General features: G+C 48.6%; 1 protein-coding gene across 1 annotated transcript; it reads right to left on the reverse strand.

The window, feature by feature from the left end:
- Nucleotides 1-4: 4 nt before the first annotated feature.
- BPIFA2 (BPI fold containing family A member 2) lies at nt 5-22,639 on the reverse strand. The gene is given in 8 exon segments (XM_087444914.1): nt 5-12; nt 4,512-4,607; nt 15,423-15,486; nt 16,542-16,623; nt 18,782-18,934; nt 19,874-19,980; nt 20,639-20,781; nt 22,495-22,639. Coding segments are annotated over 8 exon segments (798 nt in total).
- Between the last annotated feature and the right edge of the window lie 353 nt (nt 22,640-22,992).

Here is a 22,992-nt window from a genome sequence, read left to right on the forward strand (position 1 = left end):
TGGGTCAGGTACCTGTTGGGGAGCAGGGCAGAGAGAGTCAGTGGCAAGGTCATTCTCTGAGAGGGTGCCCCAGAGTTTGGGTCTGGGGCGGCCACAGACCCATCGTACGGATGGGGTCATCGAGGCTCAGAAGGAGACATGTTTTTCCTCGTAGTATAGAGCGAGAAATGGAGGGTCCAGCCCAAGGCCACACAACCCATATTGATGCCCAAGCGAGCTGGCCATACAACTTTTCCTGCAGGGACACAGCCTTCCCCAGTAGGCTGCTCACCGCCCCTGCGAGAGGCTGTGTAGTGTAGTAGTTATGAGGACAGTCTCTGAAGCCCTCCGCCTCTTACCAGGTGTGGGATTTAGGGCAAATCGATTCATCACGTGACACTGTGTGCAGGACATTTACTCTCATTCTACAGGGAGGCATTGGTGCTGATGCGCACTGGCTTCAGAGACAGACCTCCCAGCTCTGGCACCTACTTGCTGGATAACTTGGGCCACGCAGACTCTGGGAGCTTCCGTTTCCTCGTCTGGAAAATGTGGATGATACACACCCATCCCTTCCTCTCAGCCTGGTCTTGGGCACCGAGCACAGCACCCCACACACCAGAAGTGTTCCATAAATGGTTGCCATTATGCTGATGTGTTTTGTGGTTATGACGATTCTCACTTGGTGATTCAAGGACGTATCTTCCTGAGTTGCTGGGAAACGGTAGGCTCAGCAGTGGGGACGTGTCCCTCTGGCCGAGGAACGAGGGTTAGTCTAGAGAACGTGGAGACTGTGGTCCGGCATGCAGCTCTTCTGGGTTGGAACCCTCTGTTTACATGGTGTGCTCCCTGGGCTGGGATGGGCCCTCGGGACGTTGACGCTCACCTCACACCCCTTGATGGGTCAACGACATTCACGCACTTTTGGTGGGACTTCCCAGGGCTTCAGCTTAATGACGGCACACATGGCCCCTGTCGGGACTTGAGATTAACAGGAGATGCTGGTAGGGCCCAATCCTCTCGTCAGACACCTGACAGATTCAGTGGCGTCTCTAAGCCCAGCCCTGGTCACCAACCCCGTGTAAAGCTACCCATTTGGTTTAGTATTTTAACTTTGATGATCTGTTTTTAGACAAGTAGAAAAATTAGAAAAAGATATAAAGAAAGGATGAAAAAAAGTAAGTAAAAACCAATTCTCGGAGATAACTTCTGTTATATCTTTTTTCAGAAATTTTTCTTTATACACACACAGGCATTCATGCAACATTTTGAAAAACCGGGATTTTCCTGCCATGCTCCTACAGAGTCACTCAGTCAAATAGCAACACATCATGACTATCCTTCTGCTTCTTTCTCTGCAGAATATTCTAGCATATGGATTGACCAGTGTTCATTCCATCAGTCTCCTCCTTTTGGCCATTTCTGTTACTTTCAGCTTCACATTATCATCCCAGACAACACTGGGATGAACATACGTGGGTGTCTTTCTTGGCTCACCTGCCACATTCCCGATCCAGGAAGCGTTTTCTGGGAATCAGCAGACCTGAAGTCGTGTTTGTAAGGACACAAACATTTCCTGTGTGGAACCTCCTCAACCCATCCCTGGCCCTCAAATGAGTGGTTACAAAGTCCCAACGAGATCTAAATTCACATTCCAGCTGCAGAGCTCTGGTTGGGGTCATGACAGAGTTATGACTAACCATCCCACTGAAATCAACTATAAAAGATGGAAATACACAAAACAGTGGTTTGAGGGCATTGATGAGCTACTATGTGCGTGCAGTTCTAGAGCCTATGGTTCTTGAGAAAGGGTATCATTCGAGGCGAGCCCCAAATTCACCCCAACTTTTGCCTGAGGTCATTTCCCAAATTGCCATATGGTGAAATAGAGTCCAAGCAAAAAAGGTCACCCTTACTGGGCTGAGAAGGCAGAAGTTGGAATTTGGGGCCTCTAGAGTAGCTGGGACTTGAGGGACAAAATCCCAGAGGAAGCTACCACAGGGAAGGAGCCTCAAAATTGGTGTACAGATTGCCCCCAACTTGCTGGACTACTCTTGAGCTCACCTGTGCAGTGTGAAATTTGTGATATTGTGATTTATAATAAGAAATATATGTTTGGTCTTTGTCTCTGTTCCCAGCACCTAAAGAGCTCCTAACACCCTTGGAATTTCCTAAGTGATCTGAGCAATAAAGGTATCTTGATATTCCTAACAAACCTCTTTCAACCACACCTGAGTTTATGTTAATGAGGTGACTTTTGGAAAGCCCCTAAGGATGGGGGCTGGTTGCCAGTGGAGCCAACCATGTGATTAGAGGGTTGGAACTTTCAGTCCCTTCCCCCAGCCCCCACCTCCGGGGAGGCGAGAGGGACTGAAGATTGAATTCAATCACCAATGGCCAATGATTTAATCAATTATGCCTATGTAATGAAGCCTCCATGAAAACCCAAAAGGATGGGGTTCAGAGAGCTTCTGGGTTGGTGGACCCGTGGAGATTCAGGAAGAGTGGTGCTGGCAGAGAGAGCATGGAAACTCCAGGTCCCTTCCCATATACATTGCCCTACATATTTCTTCCATCTGTCTGATCCTGAGTTGTATCCTTTTATCATAAACCGGTAATCTAGTAAGTAAAATGTTTCTCTGAGTTCTGTAAGCTGCTCTAGCAAATTAATAGAACCCAAGAAGGGGATCGAGGGAACCTCTGATTTATAGCCAGTTGACCAGAAGCACAGGTGGCAACCTGGACTTGTGACTGGCATCCAAATGAAGAGCAGTCTTGTGGGACTCAGCCCTTAACCTGTGGAATCTGACGCTGTCTCTGGGTAGACAGTGTCAGAACTGAGTTGAATTGCAGGACACCCCTGGTGTCAGAGAATTGCTTGGTGGTGTGGGGAAAAATCCACACACAGTGTAGTTGGTGTCAGAATCATTAGACTCTAAGACTAGAAAACATCCAGCAGAAAACAGTAGCTGAAAGTTAAAAGGCTGAGCAGAGATTTCAGCACCTCCGCTGTGTGGTGCTGGGGAGACATTGGTTGGAGTTGAGACCCCATTGAGACGACATCTTGGGCTTTCAGTTAAGACCCAGAAGACTATGCCGTCTCTGGGAGAAAGCGCCATGCCCTGGAAATAAAAGCTCCCTGTGAGGAGTAAGAGCGAAACCAAAATAGTTCCACTCTAATAAAACATGTGTCTAAGCATCAGCAGGACCAAAGCAATCCACGTATACCCCATCTTTCTGCTATCCTCCTTCCTCTTTGGAAAAAGATAACATCATTCAGAGCCTCTACAATTTTTCATCATGATGTTCAGCATCTAATAAAAAATTACAAGGCATGCTAAAAAAAAGGACGAATGGACTGAAATCCAAGAAATTAAAATGTACCATATAACAGACCCACAAGTGGTTCAAATATTCAAATGTCGAGCAGACAACAGGGCAAGCAGCCCACAGAGAATGAGAAGGAGGCCTGAGACCTTCAACATCTTGGGGTAGCACCTGTGGGGATCCCAGGTAAATAGAGTCAGCTTCAGGGCCACTCCGAGAGAGTCTCTATAGAGCAGGGGTTTTAGGGGGCAGGGAACCAAAGGACTCACTTGGACTTCTTCCTACCCACCCCAATACCCATTTTACAGATGGGAACCTTAGAGCAGGTTATGCTTTTCCTGAGGCCACTGATAGTTAGTGGCTAGAACCTGGCTCTCCTGCCTGTTAGTTGTGTGTACTTTATCCTGTGCCTCACTAAATAAAGTTGCAAGAAGGATTCAACAAGCATTTTGAAAGTTGCTTAGCCCAGTGCCACTAAATGGAAGTTAATTTTGGACATGCAAATGAATATTTCTCTTTATCCTTCCTTGGTGCTGACAGTGCCTTTGGAAGATTCACAGACTAACAGAGCCTGAAGGAGGAGAGAGTGGTCAGGGGGCATCTGTGGATGCCCAAAGAGTGCTGGGGGTCTACACTAAATCCTTGGAACAGCCCTGTCCTATGAGACAAATATTGATACACGTATTTTACAGAGTAGGAAATGGAAGCTTGGAGAGCTGAGGGCTCTCGTCCATTCTTCCCTCTTTCTTTACAGAAACTTTTTATTTTTGAGGGCAGAAATGGGCCTAACAAAGCTTTCTTTCCCAACTTCCTTTGCAACCAGGGATGGTCAATGAGATTTAAATGGAAGATGTAGGCTGTGGCTTCTAAAAAATTTCTTTAAAGTGGGCTGATCCAGCTTTCACCTTCCTCTCCTGCTTTTTCCTGACTGGATATCAGACATGATGGTTGGAGCTCAGCAGCTATTTTATCAGCATGAAGATGAAAGCCACAACCTAGGGGTAGCAAAGGAAAGAGCTGGTAGGATCCCCCATGCCAGTGTAACAGCCTACCTGTGGACTTATCATCATTATTTAAGCCACTATTTCTCATGTTCTGTGCTAGAACCAATCACAATTTGCAACTGTTACATTTATCAAAAGCTTTAGTCTGGTTTGGTATCTGATGAAAAGGCAAGTTGCAGAGTGTCATTGCATTGTGCTCACCTGGATTTCTCCGGTGTGCTGTGGAGATCTCCGTCAGTTGATTCCCGATGGGCTCTGCAGTAGGGCAGACTTTATAAATGGTGAGCGACCCCACGGCTGCGGGAGACGTGGCACTGGGTGATGGACAGCTAGGAAACTGATGAGAAGCCCTAGTTCTTACCACGCCCATCCAACACTTCCAAAGTAAACATCCTCCTGTAGAAGGCCTGGGGGAATTAAGGGAGTAGGGACTCACTTAAGTCATTTGACGGATGTGTCAATAACATTTCAAACTGTACATCATAAATGTCACCAAACGTGGGGGTGTAGAGACTATGGGGAGCACTGAGAGAGTGGGGGAGAGCACTGTGTTCGTGACTCATTCACATTCCTGTCCTGCTCTGAGTGGTTTCCTCGTCTGTACCACGAGTGAGGTGGGCCCAGAGACTGTGAGGGAGTCTCCACTCTGTCTGCTCTGAGTGGAGATGAGGGAGAGCGAGCCCTGGCCTCTGCTCAGGGAGCCTTGAATTCTAGCCTGACTCTGCCCATTCCTTGCTGTTTGACCCTAGACAGCTCCCATGCCCTTTCTGGGCCTCAGTTTCCCCATCTGTAACAATAATAGCTGACAGTCACAGGTAATTTTCACAAATGCTTGTGGGATCCTCAGAGCATCCTTATGATACAAAAACTACTGTTGGTCCCATTTTACAGATAAGGAAACTAAGACTCAAGAGAGGAAAGCTTTTGCCCAAGATCCTCGAGCTAGTTTATAGCAGAGTCAGGATTTGAATCCAGCTCTGCCTTATGCCCAAGCTTGTCACCTTGACACCATATCGCAATTCCTCCTTTTAGAGCAGAGCTGAGGCTCCTTGCTGGGTGGGAGTAACATTGTCGATAGTGCTGACAAGGCCTGTTCCTCGAGGCCCCAAGGACAAACACTCTCCATCATGTGCTCCGAAGGCTGAGACCCCACTCAAGCCTTAATTTCAAAAATGTATTAAAACATGTATTTCAGATAACTCAAATAATCCATGTTTATAAAGGAATATTTTTTTAAATAATTTTATTTATTTATTTATTTTCCCCCAAAGCCCCAGTAGATAGTTGTATGTCATAGTTGCACATCCTTCTAGTTGCTGCATGTGGGACGCGGCCTCAGCATGGCCGGAGAAGCGGTGCGTTGGTGTGCGCCCGGGATCCGAACCCGGGCCGCCAGTAGCGGAGCGAGTGCACTTAACCGCTAAGCCACAGGCCCGCCCAGGAATATTTTTTAAATATAGACGTGCATAAAGAAAGCAATGTCTCTATTTAGAGATAACTCCTGCTAACCCTGTGGTTCGTTTCCCTCTAGTCTGTTCTGTGCGACTGGATACAGACATAGATGTAGAGACACGGTCAGCCTACTACCTCTTCACGGCGGCTCCTCTTGAAGGAACGACTGAGTGGCATACTTCCCTTTCTGCCGTATCAAGTCACTTAACCATTCTGGGCAAAGTTCGGACAGTCCCACGGAATCCGAGCCGTTGGGACCTTGTCGCGCTGATCTCTCACAACCATCCCTAAATGCAGCCTGAGCTCACTGCTGCCTACTTGTTGTTTTCCTCGAACGGCCTGCCCCTCCTGCCTCAGGGCCTTTGCTCCGGCTGTTCCCATGGCCTGCCTGGAAGACGGCAAATGCTCCATAAATCTGTGTTAAAGGAAAGAATGGAGGAATGACCCCTTCTTGGAAGACTTGCTCTGATCTCCCCCTCACCGAGAAGCTGTTACAGATTTCCCGGGTAGAAATTAGTCTCTCTCTGGCCCAAAGCTGGACATCTGTCTCCCTGTTCAGCCCTAGGTCTGAGGATATCAGCTTCTGCCTCTACTTGTCAGCTCTCAGGGGCTGCGTCCAGGCTATTCTGTCTCCCCAGGCCCTGTGCCACATCTTTGTACACCTCCTCTCATTTCCTCCTCTCCAAACCCTATGAGGGGTGAATGCTTTAACGCTCATGTTACAGGCAAAGAGGCCATGCTCCGAGCAGCTGAGTAATGCGCCCCCAGCCCCTGGAAGAGCCAAGATTCACACCCAAGAGACAGGCCCCAGAGCCGAGCTCTTAGCCACAATTCGATTTCATGCAGTACGTTTTCTACCTACTGATTCGTGTTAGAGCCAGAGTGCCGTTCTAACTTGGTCATTTGAGAGCAGGGGTTCCCAGCAGATGTTATAAACATCACTGCACACCTCATCTTTCCAGAACGTGAGCAAGGAAGCCCAGGAGAGGAGGCTGACAGGGCAGGCAGGGGGCAGGCTCTACGGCAAACACAGTGCCAGGCTTGGAGCTTTCACCTTAGAAGGTTTTCTTTTTCTTTTTTTAATAGACTTTATTTTTTAGAGCAGTTTTAGGTTCCCAGCACAATTGAGCAGGAGATGCAGAGAGTTCTCATATACCTCCTGCCCCACAGACGCCCAGCCTCCCGCACTGTCAACATCCCCTACCAGAGTGGGACATTCATTATAACAGTGAACCCGCATGGACACATCATGATCACTCCAAGTCCATAGTCTACATGAAAGTTCACTCTTGGCATTGTACATTCTATGGGTTTGGACAAATTATAATGACATGTATCTGCCATTATAGTATACAGAATAGTTTCACTGCCCTGAAAATCCTCTGTGCTCTGCCAGTTCATCCCTCCCTTCCTCCTCACCCCTGACAACCACTGATCTTTCTACTGTCTCCATAGTTTTGCCTTTTCTAGAATGTCATATAGTTGGAATCATGCAGTATGTAGCCTTCTCACTTGATAGGCTTCTTTCACTTAATAACATGGATTTACGGTTTCTCCATGCCTTTTCAAGACTTGATAGCTCATTTCTTTTCATGACTTGATGGCTCATTTCTCTTTAGTGCTGAATAATATTCCATTGTCTGGATGTACCACAGTGTATTTATCCATTCACCTACTGAAGGACATTTTGGTTGCTTCCAAGTTTTGGCAATTATGAATACAGCTGCTATAAACATCTGTGTGCAGGTTTTTGTGTGGGCATAAGTTTTCACCTCCTTTGGGTAAATACCAAGGAACATGATTGTGGATCATGTGGTGAGACGCTATGGAAATTTTGATCAGGGTTGTGACGTCCAGATCCACAGGCACCATCGTCAGTGTAGCTGCTCCCATTAGCAGCCATAGCCACAGGCAAACTGTCAGTTGGATGGGCAAGCACCAACAGGGACAAATGTTGACTTTGCCTGCCGGCCTCGGGTGGGAGCCAAAGAGAATCACTTTGTTCCCTCTTCTGGAAGCGAAATTGAGGTCTTGCTCCTTCCTGCAACACCCTCTCCCTCCCAAGCTGAGGAGGGCAGGGTGCAGGCCCCTGAGCCATCAGCCCTGGCCACGGAGCCTAGTCCAGCAGGCTCAGGACGACAAAGGCTCAGCGAGAGTGAACCACAGGAGGGGCTTCTCTGGCCATCCCTCTCTCACGAGCACCCCTTCCCTGGAAGCCAACTGTGTCCCTGTCCACAGCCCAGCTACCCACCCAGCAGCTCCCGCCCCGCCCCACCTGGACCAGCCACAGCCTTTGTCTCCTTTCGATCCACCCGACACACCACCTGCAAGAGGAAACTTCCAGAAACTGAGGGCTGAGATCGTCTCTCCCTGGGTCAGAAACCTTCCATGGCTTTCTAGCGCCTAGCCCAGTGGTTCTCAAAGTGCGGTCTGAGGGTTCCCCAAATCCCTTTCCAGGGGGTCTGCAAGGGCCAAACAAATTCTAAATTAATACAAATACACTATTTGCCTCTTTACTCTCATTCTCTCACAAGAGTCGGGCAGAATTTTCTATGCACTCCATGACATGGAGATTGCAACAGGTTGAAGGCAGAGCAGACGCGAGACTCCAGCTGTCCTCTGTTAAGCCAGTCATTACGGAGATTTAAAAAAACATAAACAGAGCCGTCTTCCGCTGACGCTGTTTTTGGAATGTAGCGTTATTTTTATAAAAGTTTGTCATCTTATTAAATGCAATGAGTTTATTATTGTTATTTTTAAAGGAATCAAAATATAGATATTTTAAAAATTTCTCAGGGTTAGTTTCTCTTATGGCAAATACCGATGATGGAATCCAGAGAGACAAAAGCTCTTTGAGGTCTTCAGTCTCGGAGAGCGTGCTAAGAACAAAGAAGTCTAACTCCTGGCTAAGAGGATCGAGTCTCAACCACCCCCAGCGCGGCATTCAAGGCCCTGCCCTCCACTTGAACTTCACACGTTGATGCTCTAGCAGGTTCCAGGGCCCATGGGTCTCCAGGTGACACTAGGTTGAGTCTCACTTCCCAGCCTTCGCTCATTTGGTCACTTCTGCTTGCATCGCCCTCCCCTCGCTTCTCTCCCTGTCGTCCTGTTAATTTCAGCTCAGTGGGCACCTTCTCTGGGAAGCCTTCCCTGACTGCCCCTCACCTCCAGACTGGGTCAGAAGCCCCTCCTCTGAGTTTTTTCTCAGCACTCTGTGGTCCTAGAGCCACCTCCCCAGGAGGCTGTGTGCCTCCGGGACGGCAGGAACAGGTCCTGCTCTCTTCCCGCCTGGCCCCGTCCGCAGGTGTGGCACATCGCAGGAGCACACTCGGGGCGTGCTGTGCTGGGTTGCAGAGGCCCCGCTTCAGTCATCCCGAACCACCCAGCACAGGGCCTGGCTTAGCTAGATACTCAACAACCTTCCTATTTTTTGAAAATCCATTTTATTTCTTGCATAAACATCAACACAGAGAGGAGTCACCTCCAATAAATTTCTGTCAAATATCAGCATTCCTTTTCAGTTTTTTTTCCCAGTTTCAGTTTTTTGCATCACTGTTATTCCAGCTAAGCACAGTTCTAAGAACTGTATTTTCACTCAGCTGTAAAACACAGTATTTCCCCATTTTTTTAAAATGTTCAGAAAGTAGTCCATCAAGTTGACGTAACAATTGATTCTTCTAAACTGGGACCTTGACTTTTCCAATGTGATGAGATTTATTTTACTCTCACTCAAAGAGCAAATATTTAAAATAAAGTGTCTCCTGGCAAATATATGGTGAAATGTATACACTCTCTCCTGGTAGTGTCAATAGAAAGATCCGGTTTGGTAAATAATTTGGTGATGTGTTCCTGGGTTCATAAAACGTTCCAAGGCGTAGAGTTAACAATTCTGATCTTGATATGTGATCCTGAAGGAATTGTGCAAACACTGGAAAGATTCAGCCTTTATTTAACTGCATTAAGCCTTCAAACGAGCTTGGCACACTACTTTCTGGGTGACTCGGGACCACTCACGTTTTATCTTCTTTCTTCCCATTTATTTCTATTTATTCCCCAATGGTGGATGTCCCCTCACCTTCTCAAGTGTCCTCCTCTTCCCCAAAGCCTCCTTCATGGGACATCACCACCTCCAGGAAGCCCTCACCCCTCCTTGTGGTCCAGGCCCAGTGGGCAAGGAGCCAGAGCTGGTCCCAGGGATGCCAGGCTGACAGCGGGAGAATGCTCCCTCACTTTTCCACCCTGTCCCCTTTCCTCCTTATTGGCCACGTAAGTCACCTGTGGGGCCAAGTGGCCTTAGCCCTACCCACTCCATGTCCTGGCTTCACTCACTAGGAGCCATGCATTTGGTCCATAGCCCATAACTTATGGCCTCAAATGCCAGGTATCTGGCCCTGGTTAACAGAAAATAATGACAAGTCTCCTATGCCCCTGAATCCTGGGTTGCTAGAATTTTCCTGCTCACCCACCCACTCAACTGTCCCAGAGATGGTGTCTGACTGTGTACAGTCAAGAAGAGGTTAATTCATTTATTCACTCACTCATTCATTCAACATTGGTTAGTGCCTGTACTGCCCCTTCGCTGGGCACTGGGGCTGCTGAGAAGAGGGAGGTACTTTCCCTCAAGGAGCTCACAGGCTCGGGCAGAGAGACGAATAAGAAAGGTGAAAACCGTAATAACGAGAGCTGACTCTTTCTGAGCACTCTCTCTGTACTGCACAGTATGACAAGGTTGCTCAGTTAGACCTACAAGTCGGGAAGTACAGCATCGTTTTTCGGGAAACATTGAGGAGTGGCCCCAGCTTAGCCGGGAGGTGACTCCTGAGCAGTCCTGAGGCTGAGGAGGATGTAGCCAGCTGGAGAGGCAGAAGGAACAGTGTCCAAGGTGGATGGAAAAGCATGGACAAAGGCTTGGCACTGACTCAGGTGGGTTACTGCCTAGAAGGATCACTGAATCTTGAGACCTCCTTGTGTATTTTTTGTGGGAGGTGGGATTGTCACAATATATAGTCAGAAAGGAAAACTCCCACCACTCTTCCTTGAGTAGCAGGGCAAGCACCAGCTCTGGACGAGCTGACCTCGGATAAAATCCAGCTTTCCCTCTGACCAGCCATGTGGCCTTGGGCACGTCACTTCACCTCTCTGAGCCTCACTTGCCACACCTTCCCCCAAGAGCCGTTCACTGCATCACTCAGTAAAAATCAGAAGTCAATGAGATAATGCGTCTAAAGGTTTAACACAGGGCTTCTCAACACTAATGACAATTTGGCCCAGATGATTCTTTGTTGGAAGGGGCTGTCTTGCCTATTGTAGGATGGTCAGCAGCAGCCATGGCCTCTACCCACGAGATGCCAGTATCACCCTTCGCCCAGTTAGTGACAACTAAAATGTCTCCAGACATTGCCGAATGTCCCCTGGTGGGCAAAGTCACCTTAGGTTGAGAACCACCAGTCTAATACAGTGCCTGGCATGCAATAGGAGCTCAATAAATGTTTATTCTCTTCTTTCCCTTCAAGTCTGGAGGGAGCATTAATTCCTGTCCTGTTGGAGCAGGAAGAGCCTTCAGTGAACAGTGTGAAAATAGGGAAATGGGGCTCAGAGAGGCAAAGTTAGCAGACTAACATCACACAGCATGTCATTGGCAGAATGCGTTAGGTAGAATAGAGACAAAGCAGCCATAACAAGGAGACCCCAAAACACACTGGTTTAAATAAGTGAGTTCATTCCTCTCTGCCACAGAGCCCAGAGGTGAGAGGTCGGGGGCTGCCGGAGCAGCTCTGCCGTCTCAACACATGGCTTCACCTCTGAGTCCTGGTATTTGCTCCAGTTGTTCCCGTTTCTAACTGGAGAGAAGGGGCAAGGTCAGGAGGAAGCGGAGGGAACCCCCTTTCTTTAAAGCAAAAAGTGGAATTTGCAGCATCATTTCGGTTTGTATGCCATTGGCCAGACCTTCGTCACATGGCCACAGTTACTGCAAGGGAGGCTGGGAAATGTAGTCTCTGGCTGGAGGCCAGGCACCCCACTAACACCTGGGGAGGGCAGAGAAGAATGATCCCTGGGGGACAGTTAGCAGTCTTACCACAGAGAAAAAGTGAAAATACAAGGTATCCCAGGGCCACGGCTCTCTCTACCACATCGATGCTTTCATCAGTCGATCAACAAACACAAGGGTGGTGGTCATAACAGTAATTTCAGCGTGTAGAGGCTGACATTCATCTTGTGCTCACTAGGCGTCAGCTCTGGTTAAACACCTTCCACTCATTGTCTCCTTTAATCCTCACACCAGCCCGACGAGGGAGGCTTTATTGTTAATCCATTTGACAGGTGAGAAGACTGAGGTTCTGAGAGTTTAAGTCACTTGCCCAAGATTTCAGGGCTAGCAAGTGATGGAGGCTGATCTGAGCTCAGATCTGCCCAGCTCTTCAGCCTCTTCCTATGCCAAGCATCTGCCTACTATAACCTGAACTGAGGTCCTCATAGGAGGGCTGGGGCAAGACCCCTGCAGGCCACTCCAAGGGCTCAGGACCCCCAAGGTACCAGCCTTCTGCAGAGGGGAGGCCTTGGGTGAGTTAGCAGCTGGGTGCAGGCCTCTGTGTGGCCTTGGCCTCTCTGTGCCTGAGCCTCTTGTGGGGACGAGAGCAGTCCCTCCCTCAAAGAGTCGTGCAGACCAGCAAGACGGCCGCTTGGCAAAACGGGCACAGCTTCCTTGGGCCTTTTGGTGGGAAAGTCCGATTTCCTCTGGGAAAGGAGAGGCTGCTGGGACCTGAGGCGATAGCGTGCATTAGCGTTTGGCCCATGTTGCACCTCTGCAGAGGAGAACACAACTGTGGTGAAGGGGTGGGGACAAAGGGGAAACTGAGGGCTGGCACGTGGGGGAAGAAGAAGAGCCTCGAGAGGACCTCATTTGTCCCGGGCGGAAGAAAGCGGGGCCTGCTGGGGGCCTGGGAGAGGGGGCCACAGCGCCTGGGAGCTGGAATGTCACCTCTCTGAGCAAGGGGTCCCATAGCTGACGGTTCAACTCCTGGCCCTGCCACTTTCGCACTGTGTGACCTTGATGAGTCACTGTGCCTCTATAAGCCTCAGTTTCCTCATCTGTCAAATGGGGACAACAACGGTGTCTCCTGGTGTAGGGGTGCTGGGAGGAATTAATGAGGTCACGTGTGCCGGCAAGGCAGCCCTGCCTGATGGTGGTGTCAGCATAAGCAGCGGGATGCGGTCCCGGCCACAGCCTGGCACAGCCGGGGGCGAGCTGAGCTCTGGGGCATGGATGGCGGGGCCTCGGACAGAGGGAGGAGCTGACATTTACCGGGCAGGACCACGCCTTCATGCAGCCTGGCAGGTGGCCATACAGACTCTCAGGGCTGGTGAGGGGAGGGACGGGTGAGCCTTGGGCACTGGAGACCACGGTGCTCTCAGACGCTGCTGGGAGAGATCTCAGCTCCAGTGGAGCCCTGACCCTCCGGAGGGCGTGGAGAGACAGGCTGGGATATGGCCACAGGCCTCCGACCCTGTGTCACTCTGCCCCATACTCCTAGTCCAGTCAGACCAGGTGTCCCCTGATCCTCCACAAGGCCTCTCAGAGCCCCTGGAGCGGGGTGGAGGAAAGCATCAGGTGGGGTCGTCCCCAGAGGTGACTGTCCTATTTCCCCTGCCCGCCTGACCCAGAGCAGGTGCTCACTAGACACCCGCTGAATGTGCGAATGGACGAATCAAGGGTCCTGTCACTCCCACAGCCTGGCTATGTGACCCCAGGTCAGTTTCTTGCCTTCTCTGTGCCTCAGTGTCCCCATTTGTAAAACAAGAAGGTGGGGCTGGATAGTCCCAAATGTCCCTTCCAGCTCTGGATCGGGTCTCTGCCCCTCTAGTTTATGCCCCTCCCCCAAATGCCAACGGAAGGAATGCAAATGGGCCCCTCAGGAGGGTGCAGACGTGGCCTTTTATTGCTGGGGTGGAGCGTATCCAGCAGAGCGGCCACGGTCCGACTGTGAGGAGAAGGAGCATCCGAGACATGTCCTTCTGGCTGGGCTCAGACTTCCACTCCGGTTGGGTGGTGTCATCTTCCCAGAGGGAGATGCTACAAGAGAGTGTGGTCAAGCCACTGGGAACCAATCTGGAACAGACCACAGGGAGTAGGGCAGGACAGTAACAGCTGCCCTCACAGCACCTGCCGTTCCCCAGTCGCTCCACTCCCCGAGCTCTTTCCCACAATACCCTGCAGGTCTAAGGCCTTGGAGAGGAGACTGGCACCTGTGGATTGGAGTCTTTCTCTGGCACCTGGCACTGACCCATCCTCACCCTCCCTCCCCTAAGGAACAACGGCAGATGTGAAAAGGCTGATCGGAGGCCTAGAGTAGAGCCAGGACGCAGTCTATCATCAGGACCACAGATCAGTCTTAGATTAGGGTCAGGGCTCAGACAATAACTGGGGTCAAAGTTCAGTCTGTGACTAGGATCTCGGCTCAGTCTGGGGCCAAAATCAGAGCTCAGTCTGGGTGTGTAATTAAGGCTTAGGGTTCAGAGTGTGACCAGGGTCAGGGCTCAGCCTGGGGCCAGGGCCAGTGTCAGGCTGTGACCAAGATCAGGGCTCAGTCTGCTGCTAGAAAAACAAGAGGAGCCAAGCTTTGCCCTGGCTTCACCACAGGCCCCTGTGGAGGAGCCCCATCCCTCCTCAGCGTGGGGTGCAGAGCCTGGCCCCTCACCAGCAGGTGGACAGCACAGCGGTGCTCCCCATCCGCCCTCTTCAGATGTGGGTCGGCAGCTGGACTGCCTGCTGAAGTTTATCTGAAGGAACAAAATCAGCAGCAGGCCTCAGGCTCCACGGCTGGAAAGTTGAATAGAAACCAGACTCCAATGCCTGTCACTCCCCAGCAGGTCAGTCTGACGGCCACAGGACCTCAGGCATGTCACTCTACCTATCTGAGCCTCAGTTTGTTCATCTGTAAAATGGGTATGACAGTACCTGCCCCACAGGGTTGTTGCAAGAACCCAGTGAGACAGTGAATGTGGAGCACAGAGTGATTGCCCAAGGAATGGGGGCTGTGGCTGTTTCAGAGAAGGGCCACCTCCTGGACCCTGACACCTTCACTCACCCTGTTTCTAGTGCCCCAGCAGCCCCAGAAACCCCAGCCATGCCTGAGACCCAAAGGCCAAAGAAAGCCCCCAGGGGCTGGAGGAGAAGGCACAGCTCTTCGCAACAGGGAAAAGAGAAGGGATGGCCTTGATTAGCAGTGCCCACTGGGTATTAGGTTCTTTGTGCTTTTTTTTAATCCGCTCATTAAGCCCACAATGTCTACAACCTCGTTTCACCTGGGAGGCTTGGCGAGGCCGAGCTACCTGACCAAGGCCCCACAGTTGCTAAGGAGCAGAGCCAGGCTGTGAACCCAGATCTGGCCCATCTCCCTTCTCACATCCTTCTGCCCGGCAGGTTCTGCGGGTTGGGGTTGAACGAGGGCTGACAGTGGGGAGCTCCAGAGGCCCACAGAGCCCTCTCAATTCCGCAGGGACCCCTCCCACCACACTCTCCCAACTTGCTCAGGACGACCCACGGGTCCTTCTGTGTCCCCAGGGTCCCTGACCAGGAGGTGTGGGGCAGGAGCAGAGCTGCCAGCCTGCCCTCGGAAGGCGGCAGAGGGAACGGCCCCCCTTCCCCAGGCCGCGACTTACTGCCGAGGTTCTGGAAGGAATTTACATCCAGGTTGTGGAGGAAGATGTGGATCAATGGGCACACCTGAAGGGGGAAGAGAGAGAGGGTGGGAGGGAGGAGAGGGAGGGAGGGCAGGAAGAAGGAAGAAAGACAGATCATTATCAGCTGGGAACAAACTGCCTGCCCCCACAGATGCTGGTTACTTGGGACCTTAGATCCTTTGGCCCTTAGGATTCTAAAACACTGGAAACCTAGAGCCCCAAAATCGGAGAACCATAGGATGCTAGAATCCTAAAGCCTTGGAACATTAGAATCCCAGAAATTGAAGAATCTAGAGTGTTAACAGCCCAGAACCCTACACTCTTAGAAACCTTGAACTTTGGAACCCTGGAATTTTAGAGTCAAATGGGGCTCTGGGAAATGTAGAGCAATGTTTCTCACAATTTGAGGTGCATACAATTCCCTGGCGGGGGTCTCAGCAGGTCTGAGGGGTGGTGGGTGGAGGCCGGCGGCAGAGATTCTGCATCTCTAGCAAGCACCCAGCTGAGGCCCGTGCTGCTGGTCGGAGGACCACACTGTGAGTAGCAAGCCTACAGTTCAGTGAATCACAGAGCCACCGGGATGATTTTTCTTTTATAAACCCAGGTCCCCAGCCACCTTCCAGAATGATTAATTTAGAATCTCTGGAACTTTGGGCACCTGGTATATACGGTTTTGTACTATGCCCAGATAAAAAAAACTACTTTATAGGACAGTGTGTATTTTTAAATTAATTATATGATAAGTGATATTAGTTTCCTATTTATGGTGGGGATATAAAATTTCCTTTTTAAAAATAAATGTATTTAAATAAATTTAATTAAGTAAAATTGTGTTAATTAAAGAAAAATGCTAGCTAAAAAGGCATATCAGTGGTACATGGATATGGCAAATGGTTCAAGTCTGGAACCCAGTGTTTTCTGCTGATGTCAGGCCTCCGCTCAACACTCCCTACTCTGAGTAAAGGGGGGCAAGTTCCAGCTGACAGCCAGAAGTTTGCACTGCAGAAGGAAAGGTGCCCGGAGAATATAGCCAGGCCTGTGTGCGAACGCTACACCTGCCACCCCAGGGCTCTGGGACCCCGGGAGTGGAGGACTCACCTCCTTCTGCACCAGGAAGGACTTGGTCTTGCTCAGGAAGCTGTTCAGGGTGTTCACAGTCTTGGTGATCTGTTCACAGTGGCTGGAAATGAGAGAGAACTGATAAAGTCTGGGCAAGCAGCGGGGGTGGGGTGGGGTGGGCGATGGTGGAGCACTTAGAAGTCAGATGAACCTTAGGGACTCTGAGATGACTCACTACCAAAGACAGAGCCCCTCTCCAGGGCATCGTCACTTAGAACCCCACGTCCAACCAGCAGCTCACCCTAATAGCTAAGAGAGTCTCATCACAACCCTGAGACCCCATTCATTCATTCAACACATATTTATAGAGCACCAACGATGTGCCAGGCACCGAGCTAGGCCCTGGGGACACAGGGATGAGCAAAGCACGAGCAACTCCTAAGCTGGTGTCTAAACATTAAACAAGTCTTGCTAAGGCTTTCAGCATAACTGTTACCTCCTCAGGGCAGCCCTCCCTGACTGCTCACCTAAGGGAGGGCTTTGTATGATAGCGCTCTGTTAAGGGTGCTGCTCTGCCCAGGGCTCATCACAATCTGATGTTTCCCCTGAGGGCACTTGGACTGAATGCTCACTGGCCTACCTCTCCCTCAGGACAGTAAGCTCCCTGAGAACAGGGTCCTTGTCTGTTGTCACCAATAAATTCCCCAGAGCTCAGCACCGTGCCTGCCTGGCACACAGCAGATGCTCAACACGTTTTTTGGCTGAAGGATGAATGAAGTAACAACCAATTAAACATATACAGTGACAACTTGTGACAAGTACTCCGAAGGGCAAGAGTAGATTCTGGCAAGAGAGAATAGGAGGAAGCACGCTTAGGCCCCGAAGGCTGAGAAGTACGTTGAGGTAGAGTGGGGGAGAAGGTGGGCTGGGAGCCAGACAGCTGTGCACAGGTCCTGAGGGGGAAGGAACTCACCCCAAGCACAGAGCAAAGCCCAGTGTGTCTGGAGCAGAGTGAGCAAGGGGCAGCTGCAGGGGTGTGAGTGGGGGGCCAGGCCAAGCGGAGCCCAGCCTGCCGGGGGGAGGGTTGGGATTCTATCCCAAGTGGAAGGAAAAGGCCTGAGAGGATTTGGAGCAGCAGAGTGGAATGTCATTTTACAGATGTGGACTCTGAGACCTGGAGTGGCAGGATGAGCTCCCTGGGGGTGCGGGCAAGGCAGTGTCCAGGGGGGCTCAGGCCTCTGAACTTGCATCTCAGCCTTTCCAGCTAACATGAGGCTGTGGAGCCTTTCTTTGGTTCGGGGGGTATTTAGGCAGCCCGTGGTCAGGTCCCCTGGTGGGGGAAGGGTAGAGTGACCTCTGCCCATGGCCATTAAGGCTGAGAGCCAAGGACCCAGCCTTGTCCCCCCAAAGCCAACTTGTCCCAGCCCCCAGCTTCCAGACCATTTCTCCTCTCTCAGCCATCGCCCCAGTCACCCTTTCTCTCTCCACCCTCTTCACTGGGCCAAACCTGCACTTTCAAGCACACAGTTTAAGATGTACATTTGGTGGATTAACAGAGATCAGTGATTTAAATGGAGAGGATTAAATTTTCAAGATCTTATTTCGGGAATTTTCCAGTGGGTGAAGGATGATTTGGGGACAATCTGCAATTAGAGCCCAAGGTAGAGGTGGGTCTTTACTCCTCCTTCTCCCCTCTCAACTGGAGGCAAGAAGGTAAATGCAATTTTTTATTATCACTATTATTATTGGGAGACATCACATAATGATAAAGGGGTCAATTCTTCCAGAAGACATAACAATCCTAAATGGCCATGAACCTAACAACAGAGCTTCAAAAAGCATGAAGCGAAACCGATAGAGCCGAAAGGTGAAATAGGCAAATTCACGATTATAGTTGGAGAGGTCAACACTCCTGTCTCAGTGAAGGGAAGAACAAGCAGACAGAAAGTCAGCCTGGACATTAGTATTACCGAGAGCTTAGAGTGCGCCAGGCTCTGTGCTAAACACTTGCACTTTTTCATTTGGTCAGCTCAGCAGCCTTTGAGTAGGTATTGTTATCATCCTCAGCTTACGGATGTGGAAACTGAGGCTCAGAGAGGTTAAGTTGGTTACAAAGTCGCAAGCTGGTGGCAGAGCTGGTATTCGAACCAGGGTCTGTCTGACTCAGAGCCTGAACTCTTTTTCACCGCATTGAGCCACCTCCCAGGTGTGGGAATAGGGCTGAAATCAGGGGTCCTCAACTCTGAGAGCCCAGCTCTGCTGAGATGGATGGGCCCTACCGGTTCAGCTGGGTGAGTGAGATGCTGGCTGGGTCGTTGGTGCATTCTCCCAGGACCACTGTGGAGTGGCGGGTCTGGGCATCGGTTTCGATTCTGACACTAGTCAGGAGGTCCAAGGAAGTCTTCAGGTCGGCAACCTGGCCAACGAGAGGCCTGCAGGAAATAAGATTCACGGTTAACGGAGGTCTAGAGGGCCCTTCATGGTGTCTGCTCAGGTTCCTCCATCTGCATGGACATGCTCCATGATGTCTATGGATAATGTCAACATTGTCTATATTCTCTGTGGGCTTTACATGGTTATATTAGGGTCTTCTTCTCCCGGCCACATGGTTTGGTTCACATGAAATTTTTATGCAGTATCACACTAATAATTAAAACAATAATAATAGTTAACATTTATTGAGCACTAATTATGTGTTAGACATTTTTAAAAAGTATTTTACCTGGATTAATCCATTTAATCATTACGGCAATACCATGAGGGAGAAGTGCTATTATTACCTCTATTTTCGGAATGAGAGAACATTGGTATAGAGAGGTTACGTAACTATTCCAGGATCCCATAGTGAATGAATGATGGAATCATGCTGTAATTAATTTATAAAGATTCTTCTACACATGCTCATTTTCCTCTCTCTCTCTCTTTTAAAATAATTGAAATACATCAAAATTGTATTTTTCACACATACCCTTGAATATACACTGTACACTACTATATGCATTTATCTGTAATGGGCATGGCTATCTAAATAGAATCCTGATAGACAAAATAATGCTGGAGGACATTCTGCCAAAGAGTAATAAATGTTCACGTATTCTCAATTTTTCAAATTTTATAATTAGATAAATGTTATGATTTCAAAAATATATGTAATGGAGGATTCTTTTAAGAGAGACATGGTTATAGCCAAAGTTCATTAGAACATTCTAAAGGCTAGGATTTTAGAGCTGGAAAGGCCTTCTCACTTACAGATTGGGAGACTGAGGCCCAAGCCCCCACGTCAGTGTGGAAAGGGGCCTGATTCCAGGTTGGAGATCCATCAGCCACGCTGCACTGCTTCTCCCAAGGCCCAGATTCTAGCGCATACTCGCAGGGCCAGGCTGACACCGGCGGTCACGGGGATGGTCAGGTTAACACCTTTGCCATCAGGAGTCAGTTCAGCTTTGAGATCCTGGATTTGGTGTGACTGATTTTCAACCTGCGCAAAACCCATAATTTACCTTTGTCATTGCTCATGACAGCCATGCGCTGAGCACTTCTCTATGCCAGCATCACGCTGAGCATCTGGGCCCCACCAACCTTGCCTTCGTTGGTCTTCACCATAGCCCTGTTCAGAGGTTTGATTCTCTCCATTTTATGGTATGGCATACTGAGGCTCAGACCGATGTGATTTCCCCATGAGATTCCAAGAGGGAATAAGTGGCAGAGCCAGAATTGGAACCCGGAACCGTTTGACTCCAAAACTCCACGTGTGGAGCCAGCTATGTGGTATGAATTCCAGTTTCCTCTCTCCTGAGGGGATTCAGACGTTTATCCTTAGCTATATTTGGAGAAGAAAAGACTTATTCCTTGGAAAAGGACCTTCAGGCAACAGAAACAAGAGGAGGTGAATTGAAGAGAACCTTTACTCTGATCTTGAAATTACAGAACGGGGAAGCCCAAACCCATGAGATGCCAAGATTGGCCCTGCAGCCCTGCCTCTAATTTACTCAAGCTCTGGTGGACCTGGCCTCAGACCACGTTGGTCCTGTGAGGAGGGACAAAGTTTGTCCACCTTTCTTTATTTGATCTTAAAATCACCTCTCCAAAAATATGTATTTCGTTTTCTTGGAGCAAAGATCTCTGCCATGAAGCACCAAAGAACCGTTCACAATTGGCAAGATCTTAGAAGCAGCATTGTCCACCAAATTCTCAGCTTCCTGGAACTTCTGCTTGGCTAGTTGCCAAGCCTTGGATTCCTGAAGCGCCTACAAGTCACCCTTCACTTTCTGAAGGACACCTGACAAAAACAATCGCTATTTAGCGTTATGCACCACTTATGAAGCAGGTACTATGCACCGGATACTAGATAAGACTATTTGCCTATGTTATTTCATTTAATCTTCATAACAACTCAAGGAGGTAGGTATTGATATTATCTGTGTTTTACAGATGAGGAAATAAAGTATCAAAAGGCTAAGAAATGTGCCTTAAGTCACACAGCTAGGGAACCCTTGTTCCTTCCATTCTGCCTTCATACTCATAGTATATACTCAGCAATCATCAACCAAGCAATTGATCACCTAACCAGGCAATTGATAATGATTGTACACCAGCTTCTAGCAGTGACTCAGAGGTCTATTGCTCTAAGTGAGATGTCCACATGAGTTTGAAAAACTAGGTCAAACAAAATGAGAGAATAAACTAAGAAATGGAAAATTGAGAATCAAGAAAAAAATACAGCTCCAACACATGAAAGTGGCAAATGGGGGTCCCAGGAGGACATCTTGGCAGCAGGCCCAGAGAGCAATAATTCATACAGGAGCAGGAGGACAGGGTGTCCTAACGGGAGGTCTCCAGAGAAAAGAGGGATTAGATAGAATAACTGATATGACAGATGTAGAATGGGGCATATAAAAAGAATTAAGCACATACGTGTAGAAAATAATTCAAGTGAGAAACAACAAGGCAATTACTAACTCAAGGAAAAACAAAAGACTGTACAAGAAAAGATATGTAATCATAGTACTGTAACTTGGCTCTGCAATAAACAGCATCTACCCAGTTATAATGATGCAAGCAGAGAATGTCAATTTTTAAACAAAACTATACCTGGTCATATAACTCTTTGGATGACCTTAAGCCAGACACTTCTGTTTCTGAGCTCAATTTTCTCAGCAGTGAAATTAGAAAGTGGATCTCTTCTGTATGTTTGAAGGTTGTCTAAGCACTGACAAGGTTTGAAATGCAGTCATTTACAGAAGTTACTTCTTCCTATAAAGAATGTTTGTCAATGTGCAGTTCATGTTTCCGGACAAAGAAAAGAAAGCCAAGTTCTTTTAATAAATCAGAATAAAAAGAAGATATCATTAAACATAAAAGTAGGTAGCTTTATAGCTGCCTAGGCTAGGTAGGGTTAGTTTCGTTAATTTCCAATGAGTTAGTTAATACAAATCAATAAGAAAATTAAACAACCCAAGAGAAGAATATGCAAAGAATATGAACAAAAGTTAAATTTTGTAAATGGCTAATAAAATATGAAAAAATGAGTAGATTATTTCATAATTAGAGACATGTAAAATGAAATGAGTCACAATCTTTCATCTATGAGACTGGCAAAACATTTAAGTTGTCCATACCAGTGCTGTCAAGGGAGTAGAAAGAAAGGTACTCCACAGACTGTTTGAGAAAATGTTAATGTGGGGATTATTTTTCAATATATATTAGAATTTAAAATATACATACCTTTTGAACTTTTGAAATCTCACTTTCAGGAATTTATCCTATGCATATATTGAAAAAAGTTTACCATGATATAATATGTAAAAGGAAATTCGTTTAAGCATTGCTTGTTTCTAGAAAAATAATGTGAGTCAGCCTGGAACTGAATAGCCCCATTTCTCAGTAAACTACCCATAAAGGGCAGCCCCTGCTGGCAGCCTCTGGTAATGCAGGCATAGTGTTCAGGAGGCAGGCTCCTGGGTGCCGCTGATCAGCACCCTTGTTGACTCACCTTCAAGTGTATTGTCAACAGTCTCAGCTCCTTTCTCAAGGTTGTTCACAACGTTATCTACATCATTGCCAAGATTACCAAGAAGAGACACTGAGGTCCCAGTGATCAGGCAGCACAAGAGAACAAGTTTCCAAAGCTGAAACATCTTTTGTCTTGACAACTGGACAGTCATAGGAGGAACAAAAGTGAGAATTACCCAGAGGGAAAAGGAATCTTCTATGAGCACCTATCACTCCTACACTTAACATTCCTTTAAGACAGATGTGGTTATCTCCTATTTGAGAGATGGGCAGCCACAGTCAGAAAGCTAGAGCAACTTGCCCAAAGACACACAGCCAATGAGTGCAAGAGCTGGCATTTGAAAAGTCACACTTGATTCCAGGTCCATGCTCTTTACACAAAGGTCCTTTGCACATGCTGGCTTCTCTGCCTGGAACATCTTTCCTTTTCTTTGCGTGTTTACCTAAGTCACTTCCTACTGACTTTCTGGCTTCAGTA

This window comes from Ceratotherium simum, chromosome 21 (assembly GCF_057802395.1).
Source record: "Ceratotherium simum simum isolate JZ-2026a chromosome 21, ASM5780239v1, whole genome shotgun sequence".
Classification (NCBI taxonomy): Eukaryota; Metazoa; Chordata; class Mammalia; order Perissodactyla; family Rhinocerotidae; genus Ceratotherium; species Ceratotherium simum.